At 35.1% G+C, this 25,295-nt stretch overlaps 2 protein-coding genes across 2 annotated transcripts; one reads left to right on the top strand and one right to left on the bottom strand.

Moving 5' to 3' along the window:
- The first annotated feature begins 11,214 nt into the window (after window positions 1–11,214).
- On the top strand, window positions 11,215–14,143 carry LOC110889394 (pectinesterase 2). The gene is made up of 5 exons (XM_035989919.1): window positions 11,215–11,739; window positions 12,606–12,812; window positions 12,900–13,141; window positions 13,765–13,953; window positions 14,029–14,143. Exons 1-5 carry the CDS (start codon window positions 11,257–11,259, stop codon window positions 14,141–14,143), a joined length of 1,236 nt encoding a protein of 411 aa, XP_035845812.1. The 5' UTR covers window positions 11,215–11,256.
- A 167-nt stretch (window positions 14,144–14,310) lies between these two features.
- Window positions 14,311–17,481, bottom strand: LOC110889395 (polyadenylate-binding protein 2). Its single transcript, XM_022136905.2, has 6 exons — window positions 17,240–17,481; window positions 17,043–17,145; window positions 15,364–15,437; window positions 15,083–15,274; window positions 14,873–14,997; window positions 14,311–14,652 (listed from the first exon to the last, which is right to left on the bottom strand). The coding sequence occupies exons 1-6, from the start codon at window positions 17,387–17,389 to the stop codon at window positions 14,607–14,609; spliced, it is 690 nt and encodes a 229-aa protein (XP_021992597.1). The 5' UTR covers window positions 17,390–17,481; the 3' UTR covers window positions 14,311–14,606.
- Between the last annotated feature and the right edge of the window lie 7,814 nt (window positions 17,482–25,295).

The raw sequence follows: 25,295 nt of genomic DNA, 5'->3' as shown, positions 1-25,295 counted from the left end.
CGCCTTCAAAAGAGGGGCCTACTACAATAACTAAGATAATCTCTTAAACAAGTGCAAAAGTGCGAAAATAATCAAAGGTTATACTAATACACGAGTCGGATCCAAGTGATTCATCTTGTCTATCTGTTTTTATTTTATTTGTATTTTTCAGCATTTAGTTAGTTTTTATTTTCTTAGTTTAAAAATCTTTTCTAACTTTTTGATTTGATTAGACGTTGAGGATAAACCGGTACTAAAAGCTCTTGTGTCCTTGGACGACCTCGGTATCTTACCAACACTATACTACGTCCACGATGGGTGCACTTGCCCATATGTGTGTTTAGTGTTAGTGAATATCGTGTTTTATAAATTTAAAACTTGGCTAAAAGTGTAAAAAGGACTTAAAAATATACATCAAAAATATATCACACTTCACGCACATCAGCCGCGCACTGGTCCTACAAAGAAAAGTTAGAAGGAAAAACAACAAGCAGCACCCACGCGCCAAAAGGAAACTAACGAATCCTTGCGCCAATCTCCATAACAGATAAGGATGAAAAATACTAATAAACACTCCCATACAGTAAGGAGCCACACAGGATTACAGCTGTAATCTTCTAGAAGGCTCTATCGTGCATCACCAGACGGTTATAACCGTCTGGCCACGTGTCGTCATCCCAGGCTCTCTTGAAGTCACGATGATGGCACAGAATTGAAGAGAGATCTTCAATTGCCCACTTTCCACGTGGCAATACACCAACCGTTTATCAAAGATCGCAAACCGTGTGCTCTCACATTCTTTAAGTGATTAATGGAGGGAAAAATAACCGCTTACGGAAATAACACTTTCCGTCAATATTTCACCAACAAGTTTTCCCGCCCAAACTTCGGCTATAAATAGAAGGATAATTCAGGTATAATCTTCAAGTTACATTCACTTCACTTACACTTCTTCTTCTTCATAAAACCTGTACTTATTCTCACGCCGGAGGGTGGGCACGGAGAGAACCCCCATTCCCCCTGTGGCGAGTCTAACGGTGGTTGTTTTTGCAGTTACTGTGAAGAGAAGAAGATCTGTCACCTATGAAGCGAACGAGAGGAGATAAACCCTTTTATGCAGATTCAAACCCCCTGGTTCAGTTGATTCTGGTCAATTAAACCAATGTTTCTTCACTACCTCATATATGAATTATATGACACAAAGAGGTGCCTAACTGGAGACTTTAATCTCCTACCTCATTCTTGACCTGTAGGACATTGTAATCTTTATATTATCTTTGTATTCCATATATATATATCTAAGTAACTAAACTTGATAATAACTTAGTAGGTACTTGTCAAGAATATGATACATCATCTATGACCATGCACTTGTTACGACTCTAATGGATCTTTGAATCTATGAAATCATACAAACTCTTTTGAGTTTCAATAGTGTCAAGAACAAGTGTTATATGTACAAGATGATTATTTTAGCTTATGTTATTTTCCATACATTTTAAACTCCGAATCTATAATCTTTCGATTTCCCCAAACTCACACACCTACGTTTTCTTCATGTAGAAGGACAAGGTGCTCCAAACGAATCCATCCACCAACATCACTCGCGGGATTTCAAGTAGGAAAGCTTGCAAAACCGTGAGTATACTCGAACCCATTTTTATTTTTAAACACTTTTGGGTGCAACACATATCTTATACAAAACACAACATTTGAGACTATTTTAATCACACTCTATCCACGTTTAAACATAAGACTATATAATTCTTGTTAATCCCGTATGCTATGTAAACTTTTCGTGTCGATATGCTCATTAACTTTGTACAAGCCTACCTTAACAATTATAGCGCTATAGGATTAACGCACCGCCCACGATACTTGGGTTATTGTTAAGTTAAATATGTTAACATCCCGTTATTCTATTTGGGATAGGCTATTTTAACGCGTTGGAAACTTGGGTTTGAACATATAAGTACATTGTTTCAGCATGCTAGTAAACTTGCTTAATATGATTCATGTTGGATATGAGCATTTAAACTATTTTATGCTATATTATGCTATGTAACAAAAACTTGTATACTCGCCTTTGCTTTTGCATTGAACTCTATTTTAATACATGTTGCAGGTTGATTGATGAGATGAGGTTAAAAGATGAAACAAGATTTAGGTGGACTTAGATACACAACTAGACTTAATTTACCTATTTTGATGTTATGTTTGTTTTGAAACAATTATTGTGTTTTATTGGGAATCTTTGTATGACAATTAGTCTTGAAATGAAATTGGAATTTAATTTATATTGTCACATAGTGGTATGAAGTCGAGATCCCGATGTTTCCGCCATCGGTTGGGATGTGACATTTTGTTAGCTCGAAACTAGATATCTAGCTCTGATACTAATTGTTGGGATCTGAGGGTTTTGTTCGATCAATGAAAGAGTAACCATTGATCAGTTTCATTAGAAATATGCAGCGAAATAAAGATGATCAATTAACACAATGATAGATAAGAAATCATCTCACATTCTATTTCATTAAATTAGTGACTACAAGTACAAGCCCCCCCCCCCCCCCCCAAAAAAAAAAAAAAAAAAAAAAAAAAAAAAAAACTAATATCTTACTATTCTATGTGAGGATCTAATAACTACTAACTAATAGATCTTGATAATGCCATGATGCATTTATACACAGAAAAACGTCTAACAATAAAACTAACTGAATGGTTCTTAGTTGTTATAAAACAAGGGACATACACAAAGCAAATGTCCTAACAAACAACCGTTATCTAAGATAACAATTGTTCCTTCAGCATCAATTCTTCAAGCAGTTTTTTGTCTTTGTCTTCAATAGTTGTTTATTTGAGCAGTTTTTTGTCTTCATCGGCCGTTTAATTGAAGATCGATTCTTACAACCCTTGACTTAAATCTTTATTGAAGAGAACAATTGCTTGAGTAGTACTTGCCAGGGTTCAACAGTTTTAAAACTTGTGATTTATTAAACTTTTAAAACTATGTAAAAATACCTTTTTACCCCCTTATATGTATTATGATAGAGTATATATAATCTATACTATATAATAAAAGAAACCATTTTGAGAACACTTGTCATCATATTAGGCCATGTTTTATAGATAAGTATTATTTTAGTTTAATTTTTTCTAATTAATTATATATAATTCTCCTACTAAATATTATTTAGTTTAATTTTTTATGGACAATTATTATTTAGTTTAATCTCCTGTTCATTTATAATATTAGTTATTTAACTAATAGAGTAAATTACGATTTTGGCCCCTATGGTTATAGCAATTTTACTCTTTTAGCCCAAAAAGAATTTTTAACATCTGAGCCTCCAACGTCTTTTCTTTCTAATCTTTTTGGCCCCTAACGTCTTTTTTCTAACCCCTTTAGCCCCTAACATTTAATGGATGGGGTTAGTGTTAGGGGCTAAAAGGGTTAGAAAAAAGACATTGGGGGCTCAGATGTTAAGAAATTACGGATAAAGTTCCATAAATTATCTTATTATTTATTTATATTAATTACTAGGTTAGAAATTATATCTTAATAATTAAAACAAATATCGAGCATTTTCATAACGATGGTGGAGGGAACGATTTTCTTCTTTATATTAATTAGTAGATTAGAAATTATATCTTAATAATTGAAACAAATATCAAGCATTTTCATAACGAGAGGGGAGGTAACGATTTTCTTGCTTAACAAATAATTTTTTTATTTAATATATTTAAAATACAAGAAGAATAATAACTACATTTATCATACTAATAAATTTATCCAAAAACAACCATCTTTTTAAGATGCAACTCAGGTCTATATGTTTAAATTTTAAAGTTATATAACTTAATAATTACCGATAATTTATACTTATCTAATTAATTTAAATATTATTTTGTAGCTATAAGTTTATTTAATTGGCTAATTGCTATATGCCTAATCTAAACATTTCAACAATATTTTTAGAACTAATAACTTAATGCCACTATTATTTAAATAAAACTTGGGTTCACGTCGTGAGAAAGTCGATGATACAGTTTGTCTTCTAATCGATGGTTCAAATGTTTTTATATTTATAAACTTCACAAACATCACAAGTTTTGATCATACATAAAACAAACTTTTTTTTGGATATCAGAAAAGTGTCTTAAAATATCGTTTTATAATTGTTAAATCTTCGTTATTAACTATTTGATATTTTATTTTCTCAACCCGTGTAATACACGGGGTTATAACCTAGTACATATATAACACAAATTATCCCGAAAAAAATAATAAATCATTCATTATTTCCCAACTTAAAAAAATTAAAATAAAAGAAAATATTATAAATGTAATGGTTATTGTTTCATTCCCCTCTCGTAAAACTTAAAAAAGGAACATTTTAACTCGATTGTTTGTTTGTTTGTTTGTTTGTGTATATTAGGGGTGTGCAAAAAACCGAATTAACCGAACCATAACCGAATTAACCGACAAAACCGAACCGAAAAAACCGAACCAAATAAAAAAACGGTGGGTCGGTTAATGGTTTTTTTTTAAAACCGAATGTAGCGGGTTGGTTATGGTTATCATTTTTTCCATACCCACCATAACCGAACCGAACCGACATGTAATAAATCTTTGTAGGATTTAGAACTTTTCACCATATTTTTTATATTTGATGTTTTTGACCGAAGATTTTTAGTACTTATTGGTTTTTCATATCATTTTGTGGTTTTGATTGAATGTTTATTTGAATTTATGGAATGTATCATATCACTTTATTTGAATACTCGATGATAATTGGTACTAATACTATAGATTATATGTACTTTTTAATAATATGTAATATACTAATATATACAAATATGCAATAACAATTTATTCCGTGTTAAAAAAATTAAGCTATTTTTAGATAAGATAAATACATGGTTAACCACCCATAACCGACCCGCTATAACCATAAAAAAACGAATAACCATAACCACCATAACCGATCGGTTATGGTTATGGTTATCCAATAACCGACATCGCGGTTATGGTTATGGTTTTTGGTCAAAACCGACCCAAACCGACCCATGCACATTCCTAGTGTATATAACCTACACATGTAGATAAATGGTACAACATCCGATATATATATACACACACACACAAATTTGTTTTATAGTTTCTCATGCACATGACATACTGATAGGGATCCGTAGAGTGAATCAAGCTCCAAGATAGATAACCCTTAGAGGGGGTCAAGCTCTAAGAAATAGAATTGAGAAACACAAGACTTTTGAAACAAGTTTCTTCTCTATTTTTATATACAATGAAGGAATGGGATCAAATACAAACACTTATGTTTGTAAGAACTATAAGAACCAACACATAATTGACAAGTGTCCCATAATAAAAAACTAGTACGGTGCCCGCGCGATGCGGCGGGGCGACATGCATTGCGGCACTCGTTTCTGGTAGTTTTCTTATTCATATAATATTTATGATAACACTATTGTGGTGGATATATGTCATAAGTGTTACACATATGTAAAGTTTTGTTTTTGTCTATAAAAACTAATAATCAAAAGACATAAAATATTGTTTTTTATAAAAAATAATAATCAAAAGACAAAAAATAAAAGATAATTTATTATAATTGTAAAGTATGTTTATTTTATTGGTTAAATTAAAAAGTATAAAATTATTTTTTAAAGTTCATAACTTTTTTTAAATATCGACATAGTAGTTATCATATAAACTTTAAGTTAAATTTTTTTTATAAAAATAAAAAATAGTATTTGACTCGTAAGTATGTTTTAGACCTTTAACTTAAATTGTTAAATTTTGTTTTTTACAGATATAAAAAATTTATATTTTTATAAAATTTCAAGAACCGTTTTTATAAAAAAAAATAGGATGTTTAGAGTTTATATATTTATTAACTTTATATCATACTAAGTTTAGATTTTTAGTTCCTAACTAATCTTATCTATATGAGTCTACTTTTAACTTATAATCCCTAAAAATATGCAACGCACTCTACAATGTATCTAGTCAAGTTGGTAAAGAATTATTTTGAAACTTACTAATATTATCTATAACAATATAGTTGAACTTATTATTCCTAAAAGTTTGCAACACAATTTAGTATTTATCTAGTAATGATTGTAAATTTCTGGAGTATTTTATTTATATTACTTATAACTAAAATATTTATAAAATAATTATTTTTTATAAAAACAAAATGTTTTGTTTATAAATAAAGTAAAAAAAAACTGTTTTATACATGTAAAGTTTCGTTTTTAATAAAAAATAATAATAATAATCAAATGACAAAAAATAAAAGATAAGTTTTTCTAGTCGTAAAGTAAGTTTATTTTGTTGGTTAAATGATAAAGTTTATAGTTTTATTTTTTAAAGTTCATATTTTTTTTAAATATCCACATGGTACTCATCCAATAAACTTAAAGTTTAAAATTTTTGTTTTTATAGAAATAAAAAATAGTAGTTGACTCGTAAGTACGTTTTACACCTCTAACTTTAATTGTTAAATTTCGTTTTTATATATATAAAAAATTTATATTTTTATAAAATTTTAGAAATAGTTTTTATAAAAAAAAAAGTAGAATGTTAAGAGTTTATATCTTGATTAACTTTATATGATAGTAAGTTCAGTTTTTTAGTTTAGCTTTAAAGTTTATTACTTTATTACTTTTTAATTAAGAAATACAAATTATTAGATTAATATCCAAGAATAACTGCAATATTTTATAATTTCAGCTTGACTATATCTTACTGCAATATCTATTTATTGCAACTTTAGAATATTAACTTATATAAGTTCTGTTGACTTATAAACTTAGAATACTAACTTTATTTTGAACTTTATTAATATGGTCCTGTATTATATTGACACCAAAAATAAAGTTCAAAAATAAAATAAACTTTATTCATACGTCTAGATTAAACATAACAACTGAAAATGAAAAAAAAAACACTTGATGGATTTCATATAGACTGCATGAAATCCGTTTCGCTTCTGAATTGACACTCGAGGTACTTTTAATCGGGTTTTCTGGTTTGTGCTTGAATTAGCAGTATCTTCTAATTCCTTTTCTTTGTCATTGTCCTCATAATCATCTAAATTAATAAACTCACTCCATTTTCATTCAGATAGTCTTTTGGATCTCTTCCTTTGAGTCTCAAAACTTCTGATCCTTAAAAAGGACAAAAATTGAAAACAAAAGTAAAAAAAAACAAAATTAAATAAACATTAAAATTACCTCTTCACTAAATTCATGTTGAAGATTAAACTTGTATGGACTAAACATTGCACCATAAGAAATAATATCAACATTGTTATCACCATCATTCTGCAATAAAACACACAAATAATAACATAACGAACATGTTAATATGAAAGATATACGCTAAATTAATACTTAAAAACCAGCAAAATCAATACCTTAGAAGCTTGTTCGACAACTGGGTTGTTTAAATTGACATGTTCATCATGCAGTTGAATCTGAAAAATCAAATAAGTTAACATTCACATAAAAGTAAATAAAAGAAAACAATTATTCACTGCTGCGATATAATAGAACTGACCTTAGAATTTTCAATCTCGTATGCTTGGTTTTTCGCAACAATTAAATTCAGAACTGGATCCATTTTTTAACTTTGTTTAGCGATGGATACAGGGATGTCCTGCTATGTATTTATAGTAGTAACTATAGAAGTTCATTATGGTTTAATTTTAGATTTGCCACCCCTTTATTTAGGAAGTTTGTTGTGGTTAGTTGTAAGTTTTTATAAGATATATCTAAGTATAGATATTAGGCAGTTTTAATAAAATAAAATGTGACACGTAATATCTTCATTTTATGTTACGGTACTTTTAATTCTTTTTGTTTTTGTTTGCATTTGTAGATTAGGAGCATTAGATCACAAGTATTAATTACTTGTACATTAAAGCATTATGGACTTGTACATTTTAATCCGTGCATCGATATTGAACAAGACAACTATCGAAACGTCGATAAAAAACATGTAGGTCGTCATGCTATCTTTGGATTTTTTTTAAACAATATAGTTTATAAGATATGTCAAGAATTCGTAAAAAAATATAAGTTTGTTGTGGAGGGTGAATTGTAACTAATTATCTATAATTTTGTAAAAACCTGGGGGGTTTAAGTGTAATAAGTTTAGGGGCTAAAAAATAAATAGTGTTTAAAAGACCAAACTACCCTTATTTTAGGGGTCTTTCTATAAATAAAGGGGGGAAGAAGTTCTTATTTTTTGGGTATCTTAAAATACCCCTCCCTCATGCATTATAATATAGTATAGATTAGTTTAGGGGTAATTTAACCTTTTGACCATATTTCTTTATAACTAATTAAAAAGAATTATTAAATTATCTCTAAATCCATGCAAGTTTAATTCAAATTAAAGTTTGAATTTTTTAACATATCCATGATCTGGTAACTCTCCATGATCGAACCAACCTACAGGAACCACCACAAAAAATACAATCAACACTACATTATATAATTAGCATAACATCCTCAATCGTTCTCCATTATCAATACATCATCCTTAATCATTCCACATTATCAACATAAAAGACATTAGCACAACATCCTCAATCGTTCTCCATTATCAGCACATCAGATGTCCTGATTATATCTACTTTTGGTTTTCAGATTTAACACAGATGTGCTGATTATATCTACTTTTGGTGTTTGTTTGTATTTTATTGTAATTAACACATAATCAACACACACCCATGTACTATGTTAGCACATGAACAACCAACTCATCTATCCCACATCTATGGTAATTAACACTTTAATAGCACAAAACCAACATTAAACTCATCAGAAAACACCTTACAGAACACCAAAAAATCGCAACATATCAAACATGGCAAAACCCTATGGTAGTTAACAATTTGTTAGCACAAAATCCACAATCCGACCCAACACAAAAACCCTCAAACATTATACACCCATACAAAAACGCATTATAGAAGATTTTACCTACCAAATATGTAGTGATGATTCTGATTGTTGATTATCGCTGGACGTTTGCTTCGAGAGGCTGAACGCACAACTTGTTCAGATTGTTCGTATTTAGTTTGTTGTTCGTCTCCGAGGCTGATCGCACAACGGGGTTTTATATGGAATTGAATTTTATCGCATAAAAATTAATGTGGATGAGTTGTTTTGATATTAATACTCATAAGAATTACACAACAAAATAAGAACATACGTATGGATTGAAAATCAACACAATACATTTTTCATAATAGCACATTCCAACTACACAACTAGCACAATTATAAAACACATTTTTGTAACTTTTTTAAAAGTAACTTTTATAAATAAAAAAGGTATAACAATATGGTACTCATATTAAAGATAAAAAAAATACTTGATTTTATGGTATATTTAAAAAAAATAATAAAGTATATAAAAATTATTATAGTTTAAAAAACCTTGGTGGAATTAATATTTAATGAAAAATTGTTAAATGACTAAAATACTCATAAATAATACATCTTAGGGTATGTTTGGCAAAAGTAGTTGATAGCTGGTAGCTGATAGCTAGTAGCTGTAGCTTTTTTTATATATTTGGCGTTTGGCAGAGTAGCTAGAGTTTTTAATAAAATGCATAAAATGACCAAAATGGACATAACTAAAAATTTAAAAAGTTTGTGCATTAAAAAGTTCATTATATTTAGAGGTTAAAATAGTTATTTTTTCCTAAAAGCTTGTAGCTTCTTCTAAACGCTACTAGTAGGAGCGTTCGACCAAAAGTTTCAAGCTCCTAACCTAAAAGCTTCAAGCTCCTTCAACAAAACAAGGTTTTTTACTGAGTATGAGCTATTTCTTAAAAGCTTAAAGCGAGAAACTCCTAAAAGCTCCTAAAAGTTCTATGCCAAACATACTCTTATTATTTAATATAAGTTAACAATTTTACGAAATTACCCTTAACTTGTTGGTACTAATTATTAATTATAAGGGTTTTATTTGTAATTAACACCAACGCTTGATTTAAATTGTCAATGGCTCACATTTATTCTTACAGTTAGCACTCTTTACAGAATCTCAACTCATATAAGGGAAACCATCTATTTAAAGACTTAGGCCATGCGGTGTGGGGATCGTCCCCCACCGGCGCCGCACGTCCCGCTCCGTCGCACACCGGCCCCCTCCCTCCGTCACGTCGGTGGCGTCCATCTGCGGACGTCGGAGACAAGCCCATTGATTGGCTGATGGTGAGCCCCCTTAGTTCTTCTCTCTCTCTCTCTCTCTCTCTCTCCTTTATTTTATATATTAATTTTTTATTATTGGGTAGTCCCCACATCCTTGGGTAGTTCTTGGGTAGTCTCTTTTGGATGGTCCTTCATCGAATGTGACATGGCGCCTAGATGACCTATAGTCTCCAAAGGAACTACCCAAACCATATCTCCAAAGGAACTACCCAAACCATACCCTATGCTCTTAAACAATGCAGTGAACTTGTAAACTTGCATGGAACTAGAAATAAACATGGCCACTACTTCCTAATTTCAGGCAACTAATAATAAAAAATGCAACTTCCACTACTCCACTAATCTAAATGCAGTTAGTCTACTTGACCGGGTCCATGGGTCACGATCTCCAAGTCGGGTTGCTTTGCGGAATGTTGTCAGGTCGGCGACATGGGTCCGGGTCGTAACACATAGAAAATTTTTTGAACGGCAATTGTAGAGGCCAAAGGACTCACTACGCCACAGGGCGAGACAAGCTCTTAAACCCTGCTAGGCCCAACTACATACTGAAATCCCAATATGTAACACATACAAATGTGTCTCGAAGAATCAAAGAATCTAAAAACGTCTTGAAGAATCAAAGAATCTAAAAACTAAACCGGTTAGATTTGTTATTTTTAATTGATTTAATGTTTCATAACTTTTTAGTTTTATCCTGTCCCCATAAATGTGTCACGCGAAAGCAAAACCGAATATCACTCAACGTAATAATATCCATAAAACGCCTAAATGTATCTGTAACTCAAAAGGATTATTTATGACCATCTCAATCTTTTTTGTCAGCATTTTTTTCAGAGATGGAGAGAAATAATAGCGAAAATAAATGAAATTGTGATCAATAAATCGAATAGGAGAAACAATATATTACCCGAATTCACCTCTTTGTCAACCTTCAAAGATTCTCTCTCTCTCTCTAAATTTACACATATTTTCAATTTGCATTATCAAACATACCAAGGAGATATCACACAACAAGGGTGAAATGGTAAGATTTATCTTTCTGGTCGTTTTAAACACCTTCTTCATAACTTTTCATCACATTGTGTCCGACGATAACATACCGATCCCACAAGAGAAAGGCCAGGTTCAAAGTTGGTTTGATGAGAACATAAAACCGTTGGAAGCGCGGAAAGGGACTCTTGACCCGGCCTTAGAGGCCGCAGAGGCCGAGCCAAAGGTTATAAGAGTCATGAAGGCGGGTGGTGGGGATTTTAAAACGATTGTCGAAGCTGTCAATAGCATTCCGGAAAAAAATGATAAAAGAGTTGTAGTGTTTATCGGGCCTGGAGAATACACCGAGAAGATTAAGATGGAGAGGTATAAGAAGTTCGTTACGTTCATGGGGGATCCCAAAAATATGCCTACCTTGATCTTTAATGGAAATGCAGCCAAGTATACCACAGTAGAAAGCGGCACCTTGACGGTCGATGGTGATTATTTTGTCGCTGCTAATTTGCATATTAAGGTAAGAAACGACATTTTTCATCCTTGCTCTACCAGTGGCGAAGCTTAACGTTTTCGACGGAGGGGTCGAAAACGTATATACCCAAAAATTTCTATACGAAAACTACATATATAACAGTACTGAGCGAAAAGTTCGGAGGGTCGGACGCCCCTCCCGGCCCCTTCAAAGCTGCACCAATGTGCTCTACGAAGAACATGCATTCATGCATGTATAATTAAGGAGGCAGTTACAACCCATTTGTGTTATGCTAACAAACCTTGGGTTAGCACCATCCGAAACTGGACACAAAAATACCCGGGTTTTAGATTGTCATATCTAACATATTTAATTAACGGGCATGTCCAGTTACATATTTAATTAAAATGGTCGTGTTCGGGTTGATTTAACCAAGTCAAACCCACACACAACCCATACAATCTATTTATTAGAACCCACCAACCCGATTAACATGTTTGCAACTTGATGAATGATGATGACGATTACAACTTGATGACAACCGTTTGAAACGGTTAAATAAATTGGTTAAATAGGTCTTGTTCATAACATGACTTGGGATGTCTCCTTGTAAGGGTTAATGTTTATAACACAAATAAATATATGGGTAAACAATTCTGCTAGCCAACCTGACACGATTATACACCTCTAAACAGAGCTAAGGAGCCCAAGTGATACAAGTTTTTTTCTTCTCCTTTTCCTTTTTTTTTTTTTTTTTTTGAAAATTGAGATTATTATAAACGTAATACAAAACTTTGTAAAATTTGAAACAATGGTTGTTAATCACAAACATGTGTATTTCACGACTTTTAGCATGCTACGTAATATATAGTGTTCTCGTTCTTTTACGACATGATGTTTGGAACATACAGAATTCGAGCCCGAGACCTGATGGTAAAATACAAGGAGGTCAAGCAGCAGCAATGAGGATTGGAGGGGACATGGCTACATTTTACAATGTCAGATTTTACGGGTTTCAGGATACATTCTGCGATGATCGCGGTAGGCATTTCTTCAAAGACTGTTACATTGAAGGCACTGCTGATTTCATCTTCGGTAACGCAAAATCTATCTATCTGGTAAGCAAACAGTTGTGTGGTAACGACTTCTGATATTTTCTTTCATTTTACTTATTTAAAAGCAGAAAAATGTTTTGGGGTTTGCAGGACACTGAAGTGCATTGCATTGATGGAGAAATACAATCCTGGATAACCGCACATGCTCGTGAAATGGCGGAATCAGAAACCGGGTTCGTTTTCGTGCATTGTCGTGTGACGGGACTCGGGAAAGGGTATTTCTTAGGAAGAGCATGGAAGAAGTTTTCAAAGGTGGTGTTTGTTTACTCGGAATTGGGTCCTAGTGTTGACCCTAAAGGCTGGGAGCCTAATAAACAGCCTTCACCAGATGTGTAAGTACACAAACACTCATGTAGTTGGTAATGCTTGATGTGGGTGCGGATTTAAATTAAATAGATCAGATAAAAAAGGGACCTGAAATGAAATAGATCACATAAAAAAAGGTCCTGACAAGTTGGTCTAGTGGTTAGTCACTTGGTTTCTCTCCTTAGGTCCCAAGTTCAACTCCCACAAGCATCACTTTGAAGGACATTGGTGGTGGCAATGAAGTTTAGAACTAGGCCTCTCTGGAGGTCGCCAGTTCGAAACCGAGCCGAACCGGGTTTTACCGCAGTGGGCCTTCGGGCGGCGGGTTTTCCCCGGAACTGGTGGCTTGGTGGCTCGGGTATGCATCCAACTCTGACCGTTATGGAAGAGGGGATGCATTTGCTCGATTGAGGGCATCCCAGGATGCTTATCCGGTGATTTAGTTGGCCGTTCAAAAAAAGGACCTGAAATGGAACAAAACGTACCAAAAACATGTTCTTGGTTCAACATGCTTGACATGTTTCAAACTGAACTTATTTTGACCGATGCCCAACCTGTCCATCTTGCATCAAAAAAAAAAAAAAAAAAAAAAACCTCTCTTCACTCATTTTTTATGCTAAGTAACAGTGATCTCAATGATTTTTTGTAGGAATCTATTCTTCGGAGAATTTGGAAACACAGGACCAGGTGCAGAAATGAGTGGGAGAGGTTCATTTGTAAAAAAGCTCAAATTGGAGGAGGCTAAACCCTTTATCAGCCTTTCCTACATTGAGGGTTCTAAATGGCTTCTTCCCCCTCCAAAACTACCTCAAACATTGAAGATCAAGAGAATAATAATGTAATATATACATATAGGAGGGAGTGTATATATGTACATTTGTTTTTTGTTTTTTTTTTTTTAATTATTCGTAAGCAAATGTAAGAATAAGAAGGGTACAAACACATTAGGTTTGTTTCCTAATACATACGCATTAGGGAAAAATGCAATAGGGAAAATGATGTATGCAACAAACTTCACAAAAGGTTAGGTGCAGTAGGGGTGTAGTAGGGGATAATCGTGTTAATGCAAAAACTACTTAAAGGGCTAAAAATGTCTTTTTTTTAATTTTCCGTCGTGGTGTACTAGTGTAAACCGCACAGACGGTGTATCCCAAAAGACGAAAAGAATAGGGCATGTGTTGTGATATCTAAAGTATACCAAAAGATACAATATCATATTCGAAGTTTGCATTGTTTCCTATCACAATGTTGTTGTTTAACTGTTATTAAATAACGAGGAAGCTCACTTTTTAGACAATGAAAGACTATGGGTTCTGGTTTCAAAAGCATGTTAAAGTGCATACAAAATAAAATCTAAAAAAGAAAGGAGGGGCATATGGCAAATGGATGCAATAGTACATAATGATACAAGATCTAAGACTAGAGAAATTTGTATTAGTGTGACCCGGTATGAGCATATTGCCCCTTCTGGCCACGAGCAGAATAGGTTGATTAATATGGACGGTACCTCATTGGCCTCCTAGCTCTTGGAATCCTTCTGCAAATATTATATTATATCAATATTAAAAAACAATTATAATAATTTAAGGCGTTTTATGACTTAGCAATGAACTTTGGAGGACTATCGACCTGTTTGACCCGTTGGACTAAAGTTGACTCATTCATAAGTAAACAGGTCGAAATTGCCAACTCTAATGTTACTGTCTAACACGAGAATGAAACTACACAGCTAACAAGGATAAATTTCAAATACATACCCATAGCCATACGGAGAGTACATTGGTGGGCCAGGCATGAAAGGTCTCCGTGAACCAAAAAATGGGTTGGGCCGCCTCCCTCTAAATTGTTTCATCCCAGGAACATTGGTTCGTTTAGCAGCAACCTGAACAGGTCAGAAATCTACTAATTAGAATTTAAAGCCCAGATTTGATACTATTGCAAACTGAATGTGCTAATAAAGTTAAGACCTTGAGTTGACGACCGTGCAACTCCGATTCATTCAAAAGAATAGCATTCTGAACAGCTTCGAGTTCCAAGAATTCCACATATGCAAAACCTTTTGGTTGACCAAATTTGTCTGTTAATATCGTGACCCTGTTTACAGTTCCACATGATTGGAAATGCTGCTGAACCTCCTCAGGCGTACACGCATAATCTACCTGCAGTTCACACAAATAATGATAACATCTATAAATCTAAACCGAAAAAGCATTGAAATAAAATAAGGCGAAAGGTTATAGAACCTCACATTACCAACATATATTGAACGGGCGTCCGCCTCCTCTTTTTCAGCCTGGGTTGCAGAAGCACCAGAAGAATCGTCTAATCATGTCCATCATCAAAAGAATAGCACTAAAGTTAGGTATACAAAAGATAAACTAACTAAAACATTGTTATGATTTCAATTTTACCACGCAAAACAGTAAAAATCTTGCAAACATAGAAAGGGGGCAGTGCAAGACTGTGTCTTATTATCCAAGAAAAGTTCATAAAAACAGTAATATAAGCATGTGTAAAGCCCTTTTGTAGTATGTTAAAATAAAGCTTGATTGCAAGCAAGAAATTGTATGTTGTAACTTGTAACTACTAAATTAAGAATGGGCCACGAGAAAACTTGTGTATCTACCAGCAAGGATATAGCTAGGTTAATTCGCTAAATCACTTATTCATAAATCATAAACTTAAATACCTCGTTAATAACAGTTTTTCACAATACTCAAATTATAATCTAAAGTAAAATTACAAAATGCATGAGCAAGTGCCATATTTAAAAAAAAATCCTTCAGCTCAATTTATAGAAACATCTATACATACATATACACACACGCACAAAGCCTTGACCTGGCAGTTACAAATATGACTGACTCTGTTTAAGGAGAAGAGCAACGTAATAAGCCTTGTCTTATAAAACCCCAAAATGTTAACTAATTATTATTATATAAAAAAATAAACAAACTCCCATACTGATTTGTTATTTAATGGAGACCTTATTGCATCGGATTTTGCTTATAAGTCGTCCAACTAATAACATGCATTGTTCAATAAAAATATCTTTCACTAGCGATACTTTTCATCTTGTTACACGGAGTCACAGATAGGAATTCAAACTGTTCATGTAAACAGTAAACTATGTGTCCAGCCTACCTACCCACCGCATCATCTAACCAAGCGTACGAAAACATGATACAGTTGCTTGTAGTCTTCCAAGTTCCAAAAAGTTTGTTCCTTAAACCTAATCTCAGTCTCACAACTTCAATAACCCTAGAATCTTATTTACTTTTACTAATAAGTAATATCAAGCCATCGGTATGATACACCGAACCAATGCCATATCAAAAAAAAAATACCAAAAACTAAAACCAGCTCTAGTGTTAACCGAATACCAGACCGATGCTAAGCTTGGTTTAAAAAAGCGCGCCTTAAGCGAGCTTAAGCGCAAAGCGGCCCTAGGCGCAAAGAGCTGCGCCTTGTGTGACATAAGGCGAGCTCCGTACAAAAAGCGCACAAAAAGCGAGTTTTTTTGAAAAAAAAATCCCACTGAGGCGCGCGCTTTTTGTACAGAAGGTGTTTTTGTGCTTTAAATTGTTATACATGCAGCTAAAATGGTTGTACATTAAGTGATTTATACATTAAATCATATATAAACCTTATTTATCACTATATTTTGGGTTAGGGATGCTAAAAGCTTATAGGATATATATAAAAAAATATATATAAGCACATTGGGCGTCACGTACGAAAAGCTTGCCGCTTTTGCGATTTGCGCTTCGCACTACGAATCGTTGAAAACAAAGTACTAACCTAAACTACCACCAAACACAATTCTCAAACTCTAATTCCACTAAAACAAACCAATTTCCCTAACCAAAACAATGCAATTTCCACAAACACAAAAGCAACAAAAACAGCAAAATCAAGAAGAAAAACCTTGAACAGAGCCCATCTCCTTCTCAACTTTCGCCTGCATTTCTCTCAGCGCACCTGCTTCTTCTTCAATCTCCTTCAATCTCTTCTTCATATCCTCCAGATCCTAAATCCACAACAATAATTTACAAACTAACTTAGGGCTTTAACTCACATCACACAAACACATTCAATCGCTGAACAAAATCAAAACAACGAACCTTTGAGCTATTGTTTTCATCCGCTTCCATTTCGCTTCTCGACATCTCGATATCGGCGTCCATTTCTGCTTCATCTGGAATATCTCCGCCGTAGACTTCGTGTTCTTGATCTTGATCTTGATCTTGAAATTGATCTGCTGTGTGATCCATAACAGTAATGTGCGATCGGGTGGTTTGATTTTAGGGTTGCGGATGTTGAAGGTGGGATGGGAGTGGTTGATCGGTGATTGTGACAATGAGATAATGATGAAGGTTAAGATTGTCATTTTTCTGGTTTTTGAGGGTATTTTTGGAATTTTGGTATGGGTTGGGCTGGGTTTTGGACTTTTGGTTAATTGTTGATGCATGAGATATTGGGCCCAGGCCCAGTTTATGCTAACATAGTGGTGTAAAAAGATGGTACGGAACCATACCCGGCCCAAATGCGCGAAATCGGGTATTCAATAACCGAAATTGAACCAGACCCTGTGTTAACAGGATACCTATTATATATAATATAAATGAAAATGATTTGGGTCACGTGTCACTTGATTATGGCATCCTCAGTTCTCTTTTCCCGTCCAACAGTACAAACCTTCTATCCCCTTTATAATCTCTCCTCAAAACCCTAAATCTTCTCCTGCACTCCTTCTCTTCTCCGTTCTCTTTTTGTGTACGCTTCTTTTTTCAAAACAAATGGTGAGCTCCATTTTCATTTAAGGATTTCTCTTCAAATTTCGCGATCTAGGGTTTTCTCTGCAAAGAAATGGTGAGTTCCATTTTCATTTATGTTCTTCACAACTTATCATATCTGTTAATTTGTACATTCATATGCTTCTTTCCAAACCCTAATACACTCCATTTTCATCTGATCTTATAGTTAAAAAGAGCTATATAGGTTATCTTATGTTAATCTTTGATATATGTATAGATCTGTCTGTTTTTCATTTTGTTGTTCAACCCTGGGGTCCTCCACATCTTCCTTTCTCTCTGTGATTGCAGATCTCGATATCGGCGTCCATTTCTGATTCATCTGGAATATCTCCGTCGTAGACTTCGTGTTCTTGATCTTGATCTTGATCTTGATCTTGATCTTGAAATTGATCTGCTGTGTGATCCATAACAGTAATGTGCGATCGGGTGGTTTTATTTTAGGGTTGTGGATGTTGAAGGTGGGATGGGAGTGGTTGATCGGTGATTGTGACAATGAGATAATGATGAAGGATAAGATTGTCATTTTTCTAGTTTTCGAGGGTATTTTTGGAACTTTGGTATGGGTTGGGCTGGGTTTTGGACTTTTTGTTGATTGTTGACGCATGAGATATTGGGCCCATGCCCAGTTTATGCTAACATAGTGGTGCGCAAAATGGTACGGATGAGACTTTTGGTTGATTACCTATTTATGTTTTTGTTTAACTCATAAATCCTCAAATCTAAAATAGTATATTATAAAATTACCATATAACCCAAAATCCTTTGGTTAAAAATAAAATTTATCTTGAAAATACCTGATAACATCGAGAAAACAAGGAATAAAAAAGATTATGAAATGACTAAAATCCTAAATGATGTCTTGTTTTGATAATGTCTCATATTTATAACTAGTGTTTATGGGTGTTAATTAAGGATGTGCATATGCTATATATGTGTAACTTAATAACACTTAATGATGCACAAAGCATTAAGATCATGATACACAACACTTATCAAGATCAAAGGGAATCAAATGATAAATCAAGAATACAATCACTTAAGAAATGAATTGCATCAACTTATTAAGAACAACAGTCATCAATGCAACAAATCACCAAATGCAACATATTGTGATATGAAAAAGGTAAAAGACTAAAGCAATATATGATAAAGACTTAAAGACTACAAAGCTTAAGTATGATACATCAAGAAATTTATTGGAAAGTAGAGAGAAAATTAATTAAAACTTAATTAAACATAACAAATTATTTCTTTAAAATACTTTCTAGTAAAAGTCCCAATTGAACTAAACAAGTTGATAATCAATTAGAAGGCCTTTGAATTTCAAGAATGGAAGAGTTTAGTAGTTTCTTTCCACTTGTGGGATATAATGATGTTAAGAGACAAAGAGTTTCCAAAAATGCAATGAAAGCAACATGCTTCACTAAACCACCACCCTGCTTTCAAAAGTAAACATCTGTGTGATAGATGTCAAAGGGATGCTTTGAAAAGTTGAAAATCAGAGGTATGTATGTGCAAAAGTTAGCGGTAGATTATAGTCCTACACAACGTTCAAGATTCCAAACTAAGTAAAAGACCAAACTGGGAGATCCACGGTCGATCAGCCATAGGATCCACCTTACATTGGTCAGCGTTTGTTTTTTCTTGATTCTTTTGTCTTGCCTATAAATAGAAGCTTTCCCCAACCTTTTTCACTCATCCATTTTACTCATAACACTAGGGATGAGATCGGTACGATACCGGTACTGATACCGTAAATACCGTTACCGAAATTGAGGAAATATGGATACCGATTACCGTACCGTATTTAGAGATTCGGTACCGGTATCGGTACCGGTATTTCGGTACTTTACCATATTGGTACCGCTTTGGTGTCATCCATTGTTTTACCTATGTGCAACCCATCCATCCATTATTGATTGAACTAGAGTAATATATGGATGAATGTAAACAAAGGGTAAACATATTAAGTAGTCAAAAAAATCAAAAGGTAAACATCCATGTGTTCGACTTTTAACATCAAAATTCCAACATGTCTAAAAAATCATTATAATTGATTAAAAATAACCAAACAAAAGAAATTTGATATTGGTTTTTGTAAAACAATGTTCAAGAAAATATAACTTCATAATGGGATCTAAGATAATAGCAAAATACGTAAAGTCATTATTAAATTCGGTATTAATACCGGTATTTACCGAAAATACCGGTACCGATACCGTAATTTACCGATACCGAATATTGAAAAATCTATTACCGCTACCGGTACCGTTTATGATCGGTACGGCATCGGTACGGTACCGGTATTTCGGTAAAAAATCTCATCCTTACATAACACTTTCAACTACATGGCTAACTAATATATCTTTGGTTCCTTTGGTATTTACACATCCAATCAATGAGAGATTGAAGATCAAAAAACAAGAGTGATGTGTGTAAAATGCAACGTATAAATTACATCAAATAAGGCATAAAACTAACCCTTTTTTAGTACTAATGTTGGAAAAAGTGTGTTTTTGTCTTCCTTTTGAATTTATAGGGTCAAATGAGCTTAAACGAACAAAAGGAACAAATATACAGTCAAAACCAACATAAATACAAAGAAAAGGAAGAAACGTGGCATGCCCGATCCCTCGACAACATCTCCCAAAGCAAAAAAACAAGAAGAAAACTGAGCATGGGGCTGTGCCCAGCTGAACACGGGGCGTGCCGAGCGGACACGGGGCCGTGTCCAGGCTTCTGCAGAAAAGACAAAGCTATAGAAGCTTCTATTCCCGACACGGGGGCGTGCCCAGCTCAAGATGGGGCCGTGGTCAACGCTAAGATTCGCAGAATCTTGCAAATCTTGATAGTACAGATACGCTTCTGCACACGGGGCCGTGCCCAGCGGACACGGAGGCGTGTGGAGCTAATAAAGACAAATTGTAATTAATGAAGAAAGAGAAAAATGGTGGACACGGGACCGTGACCAGCGGACACGGGGCCGTGTCCAGGCTTCTGTGCAAGCTATAAATAGGGGTGCTTGGTTCACTTCAAAGGCATCCCTTGGCACACCACATCTCTCACACTTCACCCACACTCCACCACCACCACAACACCATCATCCACCACCATCATCCATCATCCATCATAGAGTGTGCGAGTAGTCTCGGGATCCAAGATTGATCGTAAGAGTTCTTGATAATCAAAGGCCATGTTTGCCTAAGTCTCTTACATCACTTGGTGAAGACAAGCATTTAGTGTAATACTTTTTATTTTTAATCTTTTCGCACTTTTTATTTGGTTATGTATTAATGACTTTAATAACTAGTTTCATATGTTGAAGGTGATTCTTCCTTATCATTTGTCCGTGGTGTCTTGGCATTATTTTACTGTCTATATAAAATAAAAGATTTACACCATTCATATCTCCACGGTCTATATGGAGATATGTTGGCTACCTGGTCGGGGGCGAAGGGAATGGTTTGGTAAGAGTCTTGCCACTATTCAGGGTATAGATCCTGCAAGGACCTGGGTCAAATTTAGTAGGACCTCCTTCAATACCCAATGGTATTGGATGGCGGGGTCCAAACTCTTTGATCCCCTCATATGTAAGCTACTATTAAAACTTTAACCCGGCTACTTAGGACTGCATCCCTGCTGACTCAGACTACTTAGCCGAGGGTAACGTCACATTCAAAAGAGGGGCCTACCATATTATGCATTAATAACTTAATTAATTATCTTTCAATAATCCGACCCTTTAGGATTGTATCCTTGCTGACTCAAACTACTGGGTTGAGGGTAACGTCACCTTCAAAAGAGGGGCCTACTACAATAACTAAGATAATCTCTTAAAAAGTGCAAAAGTGCGGAAATAATCAAAGGTTACACTATGAGTCAGATCCAAGTGATTCATCTTGTCTATCTGTTTTTATTTTATTTTTATTTTCAGTATTTTAGTTTTTTATTTTCTAGTTTAAAACCTTTTTCCAAATTTTTGATTTGATTAGACGTTGAGGATAAACCGGTATTAAAAGCTCTTGTGTCCTTGGACGACCTCGGTATCTTACCAACACTATACTACGCTCACGATGGGTGCATTTGCCCATATGTGTGTTTGGTGTTAGTAAATATCTTGTTTTATAAATTTAAAACTTGACGAAAGTGGTTAGAAAGGGCTAAAAATATACATAAAAATATATCACACCAACTACGCATCAAGTTTTTAGCGCCGTTGCCGGGGACGCAAGGATTTTAAGAAAGCTTAAAATCGACGGCCTAATCAGTTTTTCAAAACTTTTTCAAAAGGCGTGCACATTTTTCTGCATTTTAGTTAGTTTTGCATTTACAGTAGGTTGAACACGGGCCGTGCTCACTGAACACGGGGTCTTGCTGCATATTTTTCATTAAAACACCCAGATACAGAGTCTGAACATGGGGTCGTGCTCACTGAACACGCCCCCGTGCTGAACAAAACCAGTAACTGGTTGGAGGAATTAAGAAAGAAAGATCCAAAAATTCCTCAAAAACTTGACTATCCTGAAGCAGAGGTTTCAAAAAGGCCAACAAAGCTGCACACCAGGAAAGCCACTACTCCTACTGGTACTGCCTTTTACAAAAGAAGGAAACAAAGCCAGTTACGAGCTGAAACAGTTCAAGATATTCTTACTGGAAATGCAGTTGTCAAAGAAGGCTTGTTAAGAAAGTTAAAAGAAGAACTTGAACTGGAAAACTCTGCTACCACTGCTCAGCCAGTGATGAACAGGTCAGCCTCACCAAATACTTCTGCAAATAAGCATCTCCCAAGAAACCCACCAGGCTCAAAAATACAAAAGTGGGCAACTGACAAACAGACCTGCGTATTGACTTTGCTTAGGTCTGGTGGAGAAGTGGAGAAAATATCAAGGGAACAAGCTCTTGGCCTGAGTCTTGAAGATTTGCAGGATCTCCTTGATCTTCCACTTAGGAGGGATGATGAAGATACAGATGCCCTTGACTTTGAATTACAATTTAAAGGTCAGATAAGGGAGCTGTTAATGAGGCAATAAAATGTCCACAAATAATGAAGGGTTTTGGCATTATCTGTTCCGGGGGAGATTGTTGGGATTGAACCCTATCAGAGGAACAGATAATTAAAGCCAAAACTGGATCAGAGCAGTGGATCCTGAATAAGCAGATGTTGATATACAAATCTCTCCCCTGGAAAGTGATTACAACTACTGATGACCTCCTATCTGCTGATCTTGCTAAACTGCTAACCCATAACTGCTGCTCAACTAAAGATCTGATGGAAGACTAAAGTCATGCTGATTCAATCTACTGTCTTGAGTCAAGCACTGCTGATCCGTACAAGTGCTGCTGGGTTTACAGCAGTAGAAGGTTGCAGCAGCTGTTCTATAGTCTGTTTTGTAATAGAATGTATTAGCAGTAGTTAACACAAGCAGTGTCTGTATAGATCAGAGGTTAGAGTTTGTTAGGAGGTTAGATGTCACTTTCATGGTGACGTCAGCTAAGATGCTCAGTAGTTTGCAAGTGCCTATAATTAGTTCAGTACTTTATACTGTTCTATTAGCTCTTGCATCATTCGTCTTCTTTGCACGAACAAACTACTGAGCTCTGGCTGAGGGGGAGTTTGCAATCATTCATCAATCATTGTAATCGTGTTTGAAATAAATTCAATCTTTCGGTTCATTGTGTAAAGATGTTTGATAAAAGTATTACTCTCGTTTGATTGTATGCAAAGTTTGTGTTCATTATAATTTCCGCTGCACACTCATCCATCTTCATCTTATTTACAAACATAAAATACAATCAAAAACAAACTCAGATCCAACAGAAACTTTGTAATTTTATTTACGGATAGAGCACAGAGGCTTTTACAAAGTAGTAGCTAATATAATTATGTGAAACTTAACTTACTCTCTAATATTTCCGCTTTGCTTGATGAATCATGTCTTTCCGCAGGAAACTTATAGAGTTGTCTTTTAGGTTTTCGCCCGTTTGCTTGGGCCCTCCTCACCCCGGGTTATCTGCTTAATCTCTTTGCGCACATTTTGGAGTAAATGTGTGAGTTCGTCGCTCTTGAGGGCTTTCTCTATTTCTGTGCGTAGAGAGATGCAGTTGTTAGTGGTATGCCCGTTATCTTTGTGATATTCGCAGTATTGTGCCGGGTCTTGTCCACGCTTATTTTTCATTGGGATCGGAGGTTTGAATTGATAGTCTTCAGTACATAAGACCTCCGCTGGGGTCTTTGTTAGGGGAGTCCATTGCCTCTCCCTATTTTCATGTTTGTTCTCCCTCTGCGCGGTGAGTTTGTTGATTGTTGTGCGGGCATCTTCAGACGAACGACTTCCTGGTCCAGGCTCACGCGATGATTTCTTTAACCTCCTTTCGCCGGTTGAGCTTAAGTCCGCGGGCCTATTGTGTGTTGGTGGTGGCCTGTTTGTAGTAAGATTTTTCTCAGTTTGCGCGTAAACCTTGGCCGCCGCCATTATCTTCTCCCAACTTTTTGGAAGGCCCTCTGTTCCAAATAAGACCTTAACCATGTCGTCACATCTAACCGCATACTTGAATTGCGCACGGATTAGTTGCTCATGAACTCCACCAATCTCCAACACCTCTTTATTGTATCTGGTGATGAAATCCTCCAAATTCTCGTCATCATGGCGCCAAATGTTCATGACGTCAGATGTATTGCGAATGGAACGCCGTTGCTGGCTAAAGTGTGTCAAAAACTTTTCACGCAGGTCCTTCCAAGATTCGATCTGTCCGATTGGTAAGTTATTAAACCAAATTCGCGCTGGACCGGTCAGGGTCTGAACGAACAGATGACACCATAGCGGGAGGGTCCAACCCCCAACCAGACCTGCGCTGGTAAATACTCTTAGGTGGTCATCGGGGTCTGTCAGCCAATTAAATTTACCCACGTTGGATGGTAGTTTAGCTTTCTCACGTGGAGCCAAAGCTATTTCCATGACGAACTTTGAATTTTCCGCTGCTTCCGCAGGGCGGTAAATCAAATCATAGTTGTGTTCTGCCTCAGGGTTATAAACCGCACGAGGCCTGCATTTATTATAATTTGGCTGCAATCGATTGAACACACTAGTATTTGCAGTTAAACGGTATGTTGGATCAGACTCGTCGGTGTGGGTGTCTTGTTGGGAACCCAACCTGTCATGAACCGATTGTCTTCGGTGAGGATGTGGTCTACCATGATTTTCTCTCTGATGACTTCCTGTCTGAGTGTATTCACGTTGTGATGTGGATATGGCATAAACTTTTGTATTCCCGTAAGTTGAATCCTCCCATTGGGAAGCGTTTGCCAGAGATCCTGGTCTCCGTGACTGAGTTAAGGGAGCAGTCTGAGCATACAGCTGTGTGT

The sequence above is a fragment of the Helianthus annuus genome, chromosome 5 (assembly GCF_002127325.2).
Source record: "Helianthus annuus cultivar XRQ/B chromosome 5, HanXRQr2.0-SUNRISE, whole genome shotgun sequence".
NCBI classification, from domain to species: Eukaryota; Viridiplantae; Streptophyta; class Magnoliopsida; order Asterales; family Asteraceae; genus Helianthus; species Helianthus annuus.
Note: the sequence above shows the minus strand (reverse complement) of the source record. Positions and strands in the feature narration are given on the sequence as shown.

Coding starts and splice junctions, on each gene's coding strand:
- LOC110889394 (XM_035989919.1), top strand. CDS start 11,257: ATGGTAAGATTTATCTTTCTGGTCGTTTTAAACACCTTCTTCATAACT. Junction 11,740..12,605: donor CTGCTAATTTGCATATTAAG/GTAAGAAACGAC, acceptor TGGAACATACAG/AATTCGAGCCCGAGACCTGA. Junction 13,142..13,764: donor AAACAGCCTTCACCAGATGT/GTAAGTACACAA, acceptor GATTTTTTGTAG/GAATCTATTCTTCGGAGAAT.
- LOC110889395 (XM_022136905.2), bottom strand. CDS start 17,389: ATGGATCACACAGCAGATCAATTTCAAGATCAAGATCAAGATCAAGAA. Junction 17,146..17,239: donor ATGAAAACAATAGCTCAAAG/GTTCGTTGTTTT, acceptor TTGTGGATTTAG/GATCTGGAGGATATGAAGAA. Junction 15,438..17,042: donor GGAGATGGGCTCTGTTCAAG/GTTTTTCTTCTT, acceptor GGACATGATTAG/ACGATTCTTCTGGTGCTTCT.